This window comes from Culex quinquefasciatus, chromosome 3 (genome assembly GCF_015732765.1).
Source record: "Culex quinquefasciatus strain JHB chromosome 3, VPISU_Cqui_1.0_pri_paternal, whole genome shotgun sequence".
Lineage (NCBI taxonomy): Eukaryota > Metazoa > Arthropoda > Insecta > Diptera > Culicidae > Culex > Culex quinquefasciatus.
Window position 1 is genome coordinate 133,075,326 of NC_051863.1, and position 15,969 is coordinate 133,091,294.

The 15,969-nt window shown below is 38.8% G+C and overlaps 1 protein-coding gene and 1 pseudogene across 1 annotated transcript; one reads left to right on the forward strand and one right to left on the reverse strand.

The window, feature by feature from the left end:
- The first annotated feature begins 7,208 nt into the window (after nucleotides 1-7,208).
- On the forward strand, nucleotides 7,209-9,590 carry LOC119769256. Its single transcript, XM_038261193.1, has 4 exons — nucleotides 7,209-7,223; nucleotides 8,116-8,284; nucleotides 8,349-8,698; nucleotides 8,755-9,590. The coding sequence occupies exons 1-3, from the start codon at nucleotides 7,209-7,211 to the stop codon at nucleotides 8,603-8,605; spliced, it is 441 nt and encodes a 146-aa protein (XP_038117121.1). The 3' UTR covers nucleotides 8,606-8,698; nucleotides 8,755-9,590.
- Nucleotides 9,591-10,129: 539 nt separating this feature from the next.
- LOC119770050 lies at nucleotides 10,130-10,813 on the reverse strand (annotated as a pseudogene).
- Between the last annotated feature and the right edge of the window lie 5,156 nt (nucleotides 10,814-15,969).

The window sequence follows — 15,969 nt, forward strand, 5'->3', positions numbered from 1 at the left end:
TTCGTACGCGAGAGAGGAGAGCTATGTTCCCTTCTGATTTTTTCTCATGATGACCGTCGATTTTTTTTCTTTTGATGAAGATTCTTCCATCGCTGGTCATTGCTGAAATTTTAAAGATATCGCAGTTATAGAGATTTTTTTTTGATTTTTACCCGTTTTCGTCATATTCACGATTTGCTTGCGGCGCGTCAAAACAAAACCCAGTTCTAATGTTCAAAATATCATATCTCCGAAACGTGGTAATCGATATTCGCAATTTTTGGAAATGTTTTGTAAAATATTACAAGGAATCATTAAAAATATTTTCATATATGAGCTCTTTGGACCTTCAAATCAGCAAATAACATTTTCATATGACCTTTTCAAATATTCAGCTAGTTTTTTCGAACTTCAACATATTTTACCTTAAAGGCCCAACTAATAAGTTTTCTTTTGAAACATGGCGCTCTAAAATTGGTTCAGCCGTTCAGGTCAGTGTTGAGATTCGAGTGAGAAGACGGAAAGCTTTTCTCACTCGCGAGCGAGGGAGAGAACTTGCAGTCCTTTTCTCTTCTCGCTCGCGCTCGCCTTCTTTCTCGCGTGCTCGCCTTCTTTCTCGCGTGCTCACTCTCGCCGCGAGCGCCTCGTGCTAGTCTTTCGTTCCAAGATAGCAATTTGTTTAACAGGTTTATGAATGCGAACGACACGATGGTAAAGAGGTGCCAACTCGTTTTATTTCTCGCGAGCGGGCAATTCATTCTCGCGAGCTAGCCCGTTCGCGAGCGGGGGAGAGAACGGGTAATCGGCGAGTTTCTCTCGGAAGCTCGGGACTCACGGCGAGAACTCGAGAGAGACGATTTTTTTTCTCGCGAGGGTGCGAGAATGCCAACACTGGTTCAGGAGATATGTTTTTTTAAATATGCTTATTGCGAAAATCGACGGAAAACGCCTTTTTTTGGACCACCCTATTTCGGATAGGAGCACCAAGCAATTACCAAACAAAAAACACGGTTCTTATTAACTTCCATGCCAAATTTGAGCCAAATCGGAGCACTTTTGATTTGGAGACTGACTGACTGACGTGGAATCACTGCAAACATTTTCATTTTCAAGTCAATTTGGACTTAAAAGGGTGCACAACAACCAAGGAAGTTGTTGTCTTCTTATTCTAAAAATGTTGAACTCACGGACCCAATCCTAGAATAATTTAATTATAGAAATTGACAATTTTATTGTAAATCGTTATGGAAATAGTAGCTTAGGGGATGAATACAAAAATATATCGATAGTTTCCGTAGTTTTGAAGATACTAAAATGTCTGTAACAAAAATCTGGGTGCAAAAGTTTTGGTTGATGTGCACCGTTAAGGGTCAACTTACAACCATTTTAAGTTAAAAAAGATGTAAATTTCAAACATAAATTTCTCGAAATGGCAAAGGCCAAATTTTAAGTGCCATGTTGCATTCGAAATGATCATTTTACATGAAAACCCAAAATATGTCCAATAAAGAACGATATTTTGACACACTCTGAGGGCAGATACAAATTAAGCGGGCTTGATTACATGGATAAACATATAGTTGACTTTGAATCTTTTTAGAAGGCAAAAAAAGATCAAAAAATATTCCTGAAAAGTTAATTTTTGAAATTAGCCTAATCGTGAACCACTCTAATTTTCAACCAAACGAAAAGTTGTCTTTTTCCATTTGCAACCACTCTTCTAAAGGCACCAAAGCTCCAAAACTTCACCTTTTTCGGAAAATACATTTTGAACTTAATTTTGCGATCTGGACCACCGAGCATTGAAAAGATAGGGACCGTTCTTGTATTACGTAACTCCATATAACATTTTTAAATTTTGTAACGAAATTTTGTGTTAAAAGTTCAAATTTTTCGCGTTACGTAATAAAAGAACGCTCCCATAAATTGAGAGGCAGTTTTCCTAGATTTTCCTCGGTTCTCATGCCAAATATTAACACTCTCACAGTGTGTTTTGTAGAACAAACTGAAGATAATCAATTTGGCATGTCTGATAATTGGCACCGTTAAATAGAGGATCTTCCCCGATATTTTGCGAGGTGAATCGAAATTTTTCGTGGGGTTGGTCTAGAGAATTTTTTGTCTTTGAAGATTTTTTTTATCAAAGTTATAGGATACATCTTTGTTAAGACAAAAAGCAGATGAGATATTCAAATTGTAAATAACCTGGAATTTGACGTTTCAGAAGATACAGATTTCAAAAATACTTGGAAAGCACTTTTATATGGACAGCCTTTACATTTGTATGAAGTGAAGGAACATTGTTGAAATATTGTTTTATGGATGATCAAATGATTCCATTTCACCCCACTTCCCTTCGCCTTAGCTGGCTGGCGACTGCTGTCTGTTCGAGTGGGAAGGCGCTCCGACGCTTACCGAACCTCTGTCTGTCTGGGAAGGCTCCACCACCAAAGGCTTCTTCTTCTGGTGGACCCATCCTACAGCAGCAGCAGCTGCTCACGCTGAATTCACGGCCACTTCCTTCCTCTCACCGACCGGACGACGGAAAGGTTCCTTCCCGGTGCGGTGGTTTGAGTCTTTGGCATTAGTCATCATCCGCGGAGAGGCGCGCGCCAGTCGTTGAATTTGCGTTGGCCGCCGCCGACGCACCTTCTTCCTTTTTTTTCTGTACTCTGTACTTGTTCAATGTTTTTTCTTCACTTTTTCAGTTCATTTGCCCTCTTTCTCATTTGGTGCTGCTGCTGGGTGACCTTTGTATTATCATCTGTTTGGTTTGTTGGTTGAAAGACGAGACGACTCGAAGGTGATAATTCGATTGTTTAACTTTCTCACGTTCTGGTCAACAAGGAGGCAGAAAAAAAAAGTGAAACAGTCAAGTGCAGCTAGTTATCTGCATTCATCATCGATGAACAATGGTTTCGATTCAATTGCTAATGATTTTGTCTCTTCTGTGAACGAAAAAAAAAGTTGACGATGGGAATGTGCCCGTCAACCGTGGGATAAAGTAGCGTCTTCGGTTGAAGGAAGGTAATAAATTTATAAAATTAAATATTTGGGATACCTTTGTTCACCACAAAGTTAACATTTCCATTAAAATTAAAATTGAAAAATACATTTGAAGAAAAGTGAGGCAAAATAAACAGTTTTAGGGAATGTTTGTGAAAAAAACACATATAAAAATTTAATTTGAATCATGTTTTTCGCGACAAGAATATCAAAAAAGTTCATATGGGTCATTCTCCGCCAACTCACACAGCAGTTGCATTTTTCGTTACTCAACTTGGATTGAATTTTGGAACATGTAATTTTAAGGAAAATTTACTGTACTTTTCGAATCTACATTGACCCAGTTTGAGAGAATATGATAAAAAATTAAATTGATAATTTAGTTGAAATGAAAAAAAAATCATGCATCAAATATGTTTTTCAAGGCAAAACATTGAAATGAAATAAAATAATAAAGAAAATATGTTTTTCATGGCAATTTTTTTATCCAGAACAGATCTTACTGGTTTAAGCTCATGAATAAATAGATAAGCATTGAATTTAACTTAAAAGTCTGCTATTCACTTAAAATACAATTTTTATGTAATCATAACTCAAAGTTTTCAAATGTTTGGAGCGAGTATTTGAAATATGTTAGCATTTTTTGGGCAGTTTTTATATAACACGAAGTAGTTTTTAAATGATTCGGCCTAATAAAAGACTTCAGTTAAAAGAATTTTTATAGAAAAAAAGTTGTTTAGTAGTTTCAGATTTAAACCTTACGCCCTTGCACAGTGTTCGGAATGGCAAAATTAAGTGGAATAAATTGATAACTCCTTAATTTGACGTCCTAGCCAAATGGTGTCTTCGGAAGAGTTGTTTTACTTGATAAGGGCTATCTTTTGAAGTTATTGACATACAGGGTGACGACCGTCCAGGGTGTCAACCAAAACTAACTTTGTTGGATGACGTTGTAGAGCTTTGGTGTCTTGGGAAAAGTTGTAGAGGAGAAAATTTCATGAAAGTTTGTCGAAGGTGCCAAATTTGTAGCTCTTAATATACTCGAGATATACGCCATTTTTGCAAAAAAAAGGTCCAAAAAAGCACTTTTTTGGTGATAACTCAAAATGTTAGCATTTTAGCGGCCTACTATGTTCTGAAGAGTTGCTTTTGACATAAAATTACACATCTTTGTCGAAAGCAAAATGTTTTGAGCCATTTTTAAGTGATTTTGAGCCTATTTTCAAGTTGCTATGTTTTGAAAATGGCGCATTTTGGCGCAAAACCGAACAATGCACCTGAAATTACACAATTTCAACTACATTTCCTGAAAATATCTCCGTGTCTATCGGTGTTTATTTTTAGATATCTCAATTTGAATTTGACGGTTTTTAATCAATTTATTTATAATTTTTAAGCGGAATCTTATTGAAAACGAGGTGAAACTCGGTAAATTGAAGGCTAATTTGATCATTTTTTTATGAAAAATACTTTGTCTATGAAAAAATACGGCAACCTTTCTATAGTGACCAAATTTAAAAGGAAATACTTAATTTTAAATACAACAATTATTTTAAATTTTAACATTTTTTGGGCTAAACATGTTTTTATTTATAATTTTAGAATGTTTGTCATAATTTTAAGCATAAACAATGTATTTTCCAAAAGAAATCTATCAATTTACCCTTCAATTTGCCGATTATTACCACGTTTTCAATAAGATTCCGCTTAAAAATTATAAATAAATTGATTAAAAACCGTCAAACTCAAATTGAGATATCTAAAAATAAACATCGATAGACACGGAGATATTTTCAGGAAATGTAGTTGAAATTGTGTAATTTCTGGTGCATTGTTCGGTTTTGCGCCAAAATGCGCCATTTTCAAAACATAGCAACTTGAAAATAGGCTCAAAATCACTTAAAATTGGTTATAACTCCTCAAGAAAGGCTCAAAACATTTTGCTTTCTTCGACAAAGATGTGTAATTTTATGTCAAAAGCAACTCTTCAGAACATAGTAGGCCGCTAAAATGCTAACATTTTGAGTTATCACCAAAAAAGTGCTTTTTTGGACCTTTTTTTTTTGCAAAAATGGCGTATATCTCGAGTATATTAAGAGCTACAAATTTGGCACCTTCGACAAACTTTCATGAAATTTTCTCCTCTACAACTTTTCCCAAGACACCAAAGCTCTACAACGCACTATGGTACATTGGGTGGCCAAGTTTCAAAAAAGTGACCTTCTCCAAATATTTTTTAGTATTTTTTTCTCGAAAGTAAACATTCTTACTAAGAAAAATCCAAATTTTCAAAGCTCTAAGTTTGTTCATTACGGAGATACGCAAGCTGAAAGTCAAAAAATGGAGTAAAAAACAAGCGTTTTTCGTAAAAAAGGCTGATTGTTTAATTTTAACATAGCTCAGCCATTTTAAATGTTTTATTAGGACAAATATACATCGTTGGAAAGGTAATGAGATAAGCTTTGAAACTATTAATAGAATTGATGAGAGTTCGACTGTTGTTATTATTTTGAGTTTGTTCGGCTACTCAGTCTGGGCAAAGTGAAACGCTGTTTATGCTGTGTCCACAGCATAAACAGCGTTTCACTTTGCCCAGACTGAGTAGCCAAAAAAAAACTATTAATAGATAAAATGTTGTTTCCAAACCAAAAACTGAAGTTTTCATCGAATAATTGGAGCATTTTTTTGACAAATCATATTTTTTGTGTTTGTTAATCGTGTACTTTTTTTGCTAACCGATGCTAAACATGAAACTAAGATCACTTGAAAGATTGGATTATAATCTAACATTGCTGAAATTTACAGCCTGCAATTTTTTGCGTTTTCGGAGATATGCCATTTTGAACATTTACGTTTTATCAAAATTTGCTGCAATCTACATATGCGCCCGTTTATTTCACTTGCTTTGCTACCTACTTCGTGGGCATCGTCGCTTCTTTCAAGAAGTTCCAAATGACTTTATTTGAATTTTCTGTTGCCTACATTTAAAATTGAGTACCTTAGTCAAAATAAGGTATTCGTACCGAAGTTTCTCAAGCGAAACTGGAGAATCTCAGTTTGATACCGGAAAAAGTATTCAGCAAAATGTTGACTTAGCATGATGAATTTCTGCGATCAATCCATGAAACTGATCCACATTTAAGTTCTATGTTGGTTAGTACAAAACATCATAAAAAGTACCTTTAACATATCCTGAAGCTGTCACAAACCCGGATAAAAAATTACCCGGATAAACAAAAACTATATCGATTGCAGTGTGGAACTTAAAAAAACCTTATGAAATATGGTCACCATTTGTAATAATGTTATTTGGCGGACCTCGATAACTATTTGTTAAATGGTTACCATACGTAATAGAGTTATTTTAATGTTCATAATGGTCAACAATTTTCATGATAACTTTGAACAACTATTTCTGGATGTTTTCTGAAATAGTTACCCTAAATCATAAGGTAATTTTAAAATTCAAATGGTTCAACTGGCGGACTTGGATGATTATTTGTCAAATAGTTACCGTTATAATTAGGGTTTTTAAAAAGTTTGTAATGGTGATTTTTTTCTGAATGACTTTGAAAAACTTTTTGAGGATGTTTACTGAAATAGTTATCCTAAATCAAAAGGTTATTTTAAAGTTCAAATGGTTAACTTCAATACGCGATATTATATATATGTTCGAAATATTGTAATGATTTTCTAATATGTTTCACCAAATTCAACCAGGTTTTATTATTATTTTGAATAAAAATTGTGCCTCGGAGCGTAATCCCCATTTCGGCGCCCATCATGCAAAAAATAAAAATATAGTGATGTTAACAATACGAGGTGCACTTTCTTGGAAAATCTTTCCAATCATTTGAAGAATCTAGAATTTGAATTTTGGTAGTCACGTAGCCACGTTGTTCATGCACGAGCCCTATCCGAACTACCTATCCGAAGAGATTTTCCACAAGCGGCACCCAATCACACAATCAAAAACCTGAATCATTTCGGATGGGGACCGTAAACGTTTTTGATGGGCTGAAAAATAAGATTACCTTGGCCTCGGCCAGGAGAGAGCAAGCACCACGTTGATACCACCATTTAGCAATGCGCGGTGGAAGTAAAACCAGGCAAATTCTTTGTCCCTGCAAATCTTTTCTTGATCCCCACAAATGGAAGCAACCCGTTTGCCGTGCTTTAAAACGCAGGCGTTTCCCGACAGCGGCCCAATGTTTGGATCTACCATGATGCAAAAAATGGTACAATCAAAGCAATAGCCCAAATAAACCATTAAGAATCCGCTATCCGCGTACATCTGTCCTCCCTGCAACAACTTTCCTTCAATCGTGGTTGACCACTTTTATTCCCATCCAGCCAACTAAAATCGAACCAGCATCGAAAGCCACACAAGGCAAACGATCCGCCGCTCTGTTCTCCAATTCTCCAAATACAAACCCAATACGAAGCCTAGTTTCCGAGCAGAAAATCACTAAAAGTTTTGTTTAACATAACTTTTATTTAAACAGGACTTGCGACGACAGATTTGTTGTTGTTTGTTTCGGTTGCGCCGGTTTCTCCCAGATGAATCAGCGTGAGCCCAGTCACGAAATATTCTAGCACAGCTGGTTGCCAGAATCCTGCAAAAATAGTAGAACATTTCTGCTAGAATGCTGTTAGAATATCCACCTCTGTGAGAACTCTTCCAGAATCCTGCTAGAACGCCGTGACTGGGAGGGCGTTTGCGAAGAAGGAGAGAAATGTCAAAACTGGGCGATACACGCAAAATGTGAGTTGATCATTTTGAGGAATGGGGCACAGACAGGGGTGTTTCACAAAATTGCCGCCAGGTTTGCGTTTGTTCTACGCCAAATCCCTCTGGTGGAATTTTTGATAAACTAAATTCTATACAACAGATGGCACCACCATAACGTAAACAGCTACCGTATCATGCAGTATCTCTGGATTTAAATAAATTTAATTTGAAAAGCCTAATTTTGCTTACGAATCGTTAATAATAGGATGATAATGAAAAAAATAGTAATATCAAAGACTTTTTTATAAGTCATTTGCTTTAGAATGGTTAATATAGCAAAAAACATCAAATATATTTTCATTTTCATGTCTGTATAATTTGACTGCATCCGACGGTAGGTCTTGTTTTTGTTTTTATTTGTTTTTGTGCATGGTTTTAACTTTTGGCAAATTTGGCGATTCGGATTCACCCGATTCACCGGACCAGTTGAGCAGTCGCGAGAAGGAACGGGGTTGCCGGATGATTGCGGACTCGCATCGAATCGTGACCTGTCCTGCATCGTTAAAGGTTTGTTTTGGTTTGATGTTTTGAGAGCTGCTTTATTTACATTCCAAGTGTGTTTTTGTTGCAGGAAAACGAAGGCGGACCCGGGCGACGGAAATCCACGATTCGATAAGCCGGTGGATTCGTTCAGCGTACAAGGCGATGCCGAACACAGCCAGAGGCCGGCGAAGTCCATGGGGAGCACCTGAAACCGTGAAGGAAGTTGTACGAGCCCCCCAATTAAGCGTTGCCCCCGTGTACATGCAGGTCACTGTGATGGAAAACACCGTGCCCCATCCGACGCAGACCTTCGACGAGGATAACTTTCATGAGTTTGTAGTTTGAGAGATCAATAAGCAGGGCTTTTCCTCGCCGACCACCTTCCAAGTCCAGGGATGACCGATTGAGCTGTCCGGCCGTGACAGCGGGGAACCGCTGGTGAGTAGTGCTAGATTGGCTTGGATTTCTAACGTTGACGCATTTGTTTTACTTAGGTTCGCGATTTGGAGGGCGGAGAAGGTGATTACTACGCCGGGATGTTTGATCGATTTGCTGGAGCGAGGCATCCTGAGACAACCTGTCCCGTTGCACGTTTCTGTTGCTCGACGAGGCGGATCGGAACCGAGCAGATCTGGCCGGATCGGTGCCGATGTGGTCGAAGGAGGTTCGGGTGTTGGCGAAGGACACGATTACATCCAGATTACCGTTGATCTTGTCGGCGACCCGCATCATCCACTAGATCGTGGATATTTATGAGGAAAACGAACAGGAGGGCAAGTTGTTGTCGTTGCCAAGTACGTGAACAACTTTATTACCTGGACCCGTCGGAGGATTACATCGGGAAGATACAGTCACATGGACCAGGTTGGATTCGGTGCACTGCGGGAAAGTGGCTTCCAGAAAAACTGCTGATTTAGAACAATAAGTTGCTATTGTATGTTTAATCTGTTTAGTTTGTTAAATTTGTGTATAAAATAAAGGGTAATTTTGGGGATTCCGGTGTTGGGTTAGAGGGTTTCAGTTCCAGGACGTGTGGGTAGCATTCGTGATGCAGATCGAGTGGAACCTAGCCGGTGCAACCAATGTCGATGGAGAATAACAGACGGGTTCGAGTTCCTCAATGCCAGCAGACGTTAAGCCTAATCAGGCATCTTCCCGGTGACCTTTCCTGCTTTCGCTTTTCCCCACGCTACTCGTCGATGCAGGTCATCAGGCTGGCCATTCGGTCACTATACTCCGCTCCGAACAACTGCACCCAGATTTGGTCCGGTGAAACGGGATGTGTCACGTGCAGATCCCAGCTTTGTAGTTCCGAATTTCTCAGGTGAGGTTTCGTATAGAAACAGCTATTCCTTCGGAATCGCTCCGGTTTGATCGCTCTTGAACGGTGCGGGAGAAGGCTTAGTTTGAATACCGTAAGTAGAACTTCTCATTTTAGTTTCTACAAACCTTGGTAGATGCCATCATCTTAATCTGCTGAACCTGCATCCTTCGGACACGTTCCGGCTTGGTAGAGCCTAAGATTTTACCACAGATCGATCGGATTGGCGTCGTTACCTGAGAAGAAGTTTAGCATCGGATTGATTAATGTTCTGACCGGCAATATGATGTCGTGTAAAAAGGGTGTCAAACTAAAAAGTGACCCCGTTCATTTGATAACAGTTGGTGTCAAACCATCGGGGTTTGAGTGTATATACAAGCACTGGTCCGCATTAAACGAGTTGACACAACCAGTCAGAAATCTTGCCCTGGAATTTGGGTTCCTACGTCCCAGAAGCAGAACCGTTTTCATTGCAACTGGAAACATCTTTTTTCAAACTTCGAAATAAAAAAAAAACAACCGAAAAATAAATATTTATTTCGCTTCATGTTGATATTAGATACAATAATTTCAAATGAACAAACTACTTTGCCCTCATTTACCAACAAAACTTCTAGTTTTTCTCGTCCTGGTCCTTGAAGTGCTGATCCATGCATTCCTGGTTGGAAATGTTGACCAACCCGGCTTGGTTTGATGTGGTAAACGCGCACGATGCCACCGGAGAACGCATTCCGCTTCGTCACTTGGTAGATGCCGCGCCGTGCCAGATCCTGCCCATCCTTGACTGGCAGGCCGCGGCAACCGAAATGCGTTCCTTGTTGAGCAGCTCGTAGATTTGGCACTCCATGGCCAACACTCGATCCCAGTACACAAAATCGGCCGCAGAAACCGCCAACGTTTCCAACAGATTATCGACAACCTCATCGTCTGCGAACCGATGAACAGACCGCCGGTGGCAAAGGAATCCACCGCCAGAATAACCACCACCACCCTGGCACCGGAACCCGAGAGGAACCGCCAGCAACAAACTGTTTTCCAGGTTTTGACTGCCTAGTGCAATGTCCCGCTGGAAGGATTGATAGTCCACGGGGCCACCGGCCAGCAGCGAGCAGCTGGAGAGTTCGCAAACGTCGGCGAGAACCATTTTTCACCGAAATATCACAAAAAAAAAATCAAATATTTCAGCTGCTGAACAACTTTTCCGGATTCGTCTTGCACATACACGGTTTGACAGTTTGCTCTGGCTCTGACAGAAGTTGTCAAAAAGTTGGAGAGAGCGAGAGAGAAACAAGAGAGAAATGAGCATGGCGGCAGCTGTCACGCGAGTGGTAAACTGCATTTAAAATGTATGGGGGAAATCATGAAAAATTCATTTTTTTGAATATAAATCAAAACTGAGGGTTGAAAAGTAGACGTAGTGATAGGTTATTTTTTTATCTACTACCAGGAGAAATTTTACTCGTCTCCCTTGCATGGTTTCGGAGATTTTTGAAAAAAAACTGATTTTCCCCATATAAATTTAAATTTCTTACTACTACTCGTACAGCGCCATCTCTGAGAAATTCCGCCGCGGCATGTACTTTGGGTCGTTCTTCGAGCTGCTGGAGAAACAGCCCGAGGTGACGGAGTGCCGCGCTGTCGAGGAGGCGCTTGTGCCGTTCGTCAAGATGAACTTTGACGGCATCAAGGTTGATTTGCTGTTTGCGTGGTTGGCGCTGAAGGAGATTCCGGACAACTTTGACCTGCGCGACGATATGCTGCTGAAGAATCTGGACCCCAGGTTGGTGCGCAGTCTGAACGAACGGGTGCCGCGCCACCGACGAGATCCTGCGGCTGGTGTCCAACATTGACAACTTTCGGCTGGCGCTGCGTTCGATCAAGCTGTGGGCGAAGAGTGAGTTGAGCTTTGGTTGGTATCTTTTGGGGTTTTTGTTAATATTGGGGTGTTCTTCTTTTCACTGTTTTTTCTGTTTTCAGAGCATGGAATTTACTCCAACTCTTTGGGTTGCTTTGGAGGTGTGTCGAGGGCTATGCTGGTGGCCAGGACGTGTCAGCTCCCGAATGTCGTCGCGGCCACGCAGGTGCACAAGTTCTTTCTGGTATTTTGACGCTGGAAGTGGCCCCAGCCGGTGTTCCTGAAGCGGCCGGACACCGTGAATCTGGGCTTTCAAGTGTGGGATCCGCGGGTGAACGTGCAGAACCGGTTCCACCTGATGCCGATCATCAAGCCGGCATATCTGCAGCAAAACTCGACCTTCCACGTGTCTAGCTCGACGCGGAAGGTCATGCTGAACGAGTTCAACCGCGGCATGCAGATCACGGACGAAATCATGCTCGGCAAGGCCGGCTGGGACAAGCTGTTTGAGGCGCCTGTGCCGATGTCGATTTCGACTCTCCGCTAGGTCAGCGACGAATGTCTCGAGTGTGACGAGCGGAAGTTATTAAATTCGTTTGGACCGCTCTCTACCATCGCACGTCGATCTTCACAGCGTCAGGTCAGTTAGATTGACCAGCGGAATTACGGTTCCGTTCTCTAGCATCAACGGAATCGGTGATGTGGAGGTGTAGTGGGATATTTTAAACAAATAGTGCGTTTTGTCCCGGCGAAATTAAGTTTCAGATCCTCTGCGAAAGTTATTCATTGTTTCGCATAATCTACACCAACCATCAAAGGAAACACAATCTTCAAAAAAATTAGGGCTTGCTTTCTTTTGAATGCAGAATCTCTTTTTGCATTAAATTTCTAAATCAATTTATCAATAATTTATATTCAACGTAAAATAATATTTGCCTTGCGCGTTCTCTCTTTTCTCTTCTCTCGCTACGCTTCGTTACCTGCTCTCGCGCAGGCAAGCGCTTAGCGCAGGCAAAAACAGTCTGAAGTGAAACGTTTGTGCGGCTGGTCGTTGTTTACGTTTTGTGCGCAGGTATAATTTTCAAACAAATCATTTAATTTACCAGATACTTTGTTTATATTTTTCTTGTTTCAGCGCCGTGGAGAACTTGATAAAAACGGAACAGCTGGTGCTGGAGAACTCGATCGGTGATCAAAAGAGATTTTGCCGCCGGCCGACAATATTGTTCCGCCGAGGATGCGACCAAGCGAGCAAACGATTGGCATCAATCAATCTGCATAATCAGATAAGTACATATGATATTTTGAATATTATATTCAACTTGATACTTTGTGATTTTTTTCTTCTTACTTTTTCAGGTTTGGACGATTTTGGCAGTATGATCAACTAAACAGAATCAACATTCAACTAGAATTTAAGCCGCTAAAGTTCAAATATTATTGCTGTGAACCATCCGTCAAAAAGTGAACAATTCTGTAAAAAATAGGTAGGTAAAAAATGTAAGAAAAACTTTCAAAAACTATTTCAAAACTATTTCTCAAAAAGTGTAAATTTGTATGATAAACTTTAATTTAACATTTGAAAACTATTTCTGAAATAGTGAAACTGGGAAAAAATGTAGGATAAACCTCAAATAACCATATGAAAACTATTTCCAAAATAGTAGCGCTAGGTAAAAATTGCAAGAAAAACCCTAAAATACCATTTACACACCATTTCTGAAATAGTAGACGCAAGGTTAAAAATTGTAAGAAAAACCTTAAAATACTTTTTAAAAACCATTTTTCAAACAGTAAAAACCGAGAGAAAAAGGTCGCTTTTTCGCGAAAATTAACTTTATTTTTACCATTACACAAATGGTAATCTTACGAAACGTTGTTCGGAGATTTTTAAAGTTACCGTTGCTAACCACCCTCAATTCAGATGGTCGAACTTTATGAAAAATGGTTTGGTACCATTTCCGATATGGTATTTTTAAGGTTTTCCTACGATTTTTCAAATAGTGGTTACGATCTCTGAAATGGTGAGAAAACCATTTAACACAAAGTTTTTTTAAGGTTCTCGTTTATGCGGGTACCATTTGATTACCATATTGGATCATACAATGACACTTTGAGAAATGGTAACTATTTGTGAAATCGTTTTTTCAATTTCCCAAAATTAAAATTTAACTATATTAAACTATTTGTGAACTGTTTGATTTAAGGTTACTTTTTGCCAAATAGTACTTAAACCATTTATTTACCATACAACAAACAGTTTTTGACGAAAATAGTACTGAGTTTTTAAGGTTACCATTGCTAACCACCCTTATGCCAGATGGTTAAACCATTTGTGAGATAGTAAAAATTCATGCCAACCATATAAATACCATTTTTAAAATAGTAGTCAAACATTTTTGGAAATGGTAGTAACAATATAGTTTAAAGTTCAATTACCATATGAAAAAAAGTTTTTATATGGTACTTTTTTATGCGGGAAACTCTATAATCAAATGAATTTTAAGAATATGGTTTGTATTTTATCGTTTTACTTCATAATTAATATTTTGGATAAAATTAATTTTTCTGTTATTTGATTTAACAATTAAAATATTCGCAATTTCTGCCCATAAGGGTGGGAGGGGGATGGGGGTGGTCTCAAGTTATACGGCATGGACACAAAAAGAAACACACAGCAGTAAATAATAAATATTTGACTTAAAATGAATTTATTACGCTTAACAAAAATTGTTGGTGGGGAGGAGGAGAGGGGGTGAAAGAAAGAGAAGGGAGGGGTTGTGTCCTTAAAGTGGGGTGGGAGCTTATCCATAATTTAATAATATAAACTTGCAATACAATATATATGCAATTCTGTTGCACTTGCAAATGTATGAAAAGACTATTTATTATAAACAATCAACTATTGAAAAACATGAAAAGTCATAAAAATCGACGTATATCATTTCAATACCGTACAATTACCTAAATTTGTATCAAAAAAACATTTAAAAAGCAAAAAAATAATTTGGCCGCCTGTTTGTATGGAGATGGCCCATAGTGCAACGTCATCCAACAAAGTTAGTTTTGGTTGACACCCTGGACGGTCGTCACCCTGTATGTCAATAACTTCAAAAGATAGCCCTTATCAAGTACAACAACTCTTCCGAAGACACCATTTGGCTAGGACGTCAAATAAAGGAGTTATCAATTTATTCCACTTTATTTTGCCATTCCGAACACTGTGCCTTGGTAGCTCTAGTGCTCTATACATTTCTAACTTTTGACTGTTATAAACAAATTAACCTTTTTCTTCTAGGAAAAATCCTCTTAGAGACATTTAATGATACCAATTCAATTTTCTTCTAAAATGGTCATAGTAAACCAAACGTAAAAAATAATTTTGATCTTGGTGGGAAGAGTTACCTTATTTTCAAATGATATAATAAGAATTTCCGTTTAAAAAGCTTACCAAAATTTTAATAATGTGTTATCATAAACAAGATCTCATGAAATTTTCTGACGAACTGATAAGTTCATTAAGAACAGTAAATTGAATTTAATAAAATCAAATTTAGTTCTTTCATTATTATTTTTTTGTAAGTTTAATAAAATGTACCAGAAAGTTAAGAAAATATTTACTTCCGCTTGAATTTTGGGAATTCCCGGGAAATTTCTAAATTTTATTATATAAAAATAAGGGGTTTGCTTAAAAACATCACGAGTTATTGCGATTTTGCGAAAAAAGTTTTGAAAAAGTTACATTTTGCGTTTCTTTTTGTTTTGTCGTCCGTGTCTGTCGCGGGTGACCATGAACGGCCATGATCAACGACGACCAACTTTTTCAAACCTTTTTTGTCAAAATATTGATAGCGACGCAAAATTTATATCATTGAACGATAAATCATGGCAATGATGGAAGTCTTCACGTTAATAAAATAGCAGAGGGTGAAGCCTTGTCCTTAGTTAGCTGTCTAAGGAAGATTATTGTCATGTTGAGAAATAATTTCTTCTCAAACAAATAAAAAAGTGGGAACAAACCCATAACCAAGTCATTGACTACCTTTCCTTCCTCCCAAAACGTCCGTAGCACGCGAACGGTTCAGCCAATCAATACGTGATTAACAGCACTCTTCTAGTCTGCACTACACAGGCCACCCTGTCCAAAGTCTCCCCCGCAGAAGAACTATTTGAAATTCCACAAGCATAGCCCATAAGCCGGTACCATTTTAGTCCGCGGTTATGTTTGTTTATCGCATACTTCAAACTGTCCAACTCTCCTTTGGGTGCAGGGTGAGGGGGACCACATAGAACTCCACTGCACTTTGGTTGGTGGCTTGGACTGCAAACAATTTGCCTCATCGAAGGCACGTGCTCCCCCGGCCACAGCCAGTGGAAACGGAAGTGATTTTGACGCAGACATAATTTATTGTCGAGAGTTGGACAAGAATTTCTTCCAAGAACCTGTGCCAGCGCAAACGAACGGCGAACGGGTCACCGGAAATCGCGTACACAATCGTGTGTGTGGCTCTCTTTGACGACATTCGATGACTC

Bases quoted from the DNA above. Each gene is read 5' to 3' on its own strand.
- LOC119769256 (XM_038261193.1), top strand. The intron at 8,285-8,348 runs GTTTGTTTTGGT...TTTTTGTTGCAG, and splicing joins CCTGTCCTGCATCGTTAAAG to GAAAACGAAGGCGGACCCGG.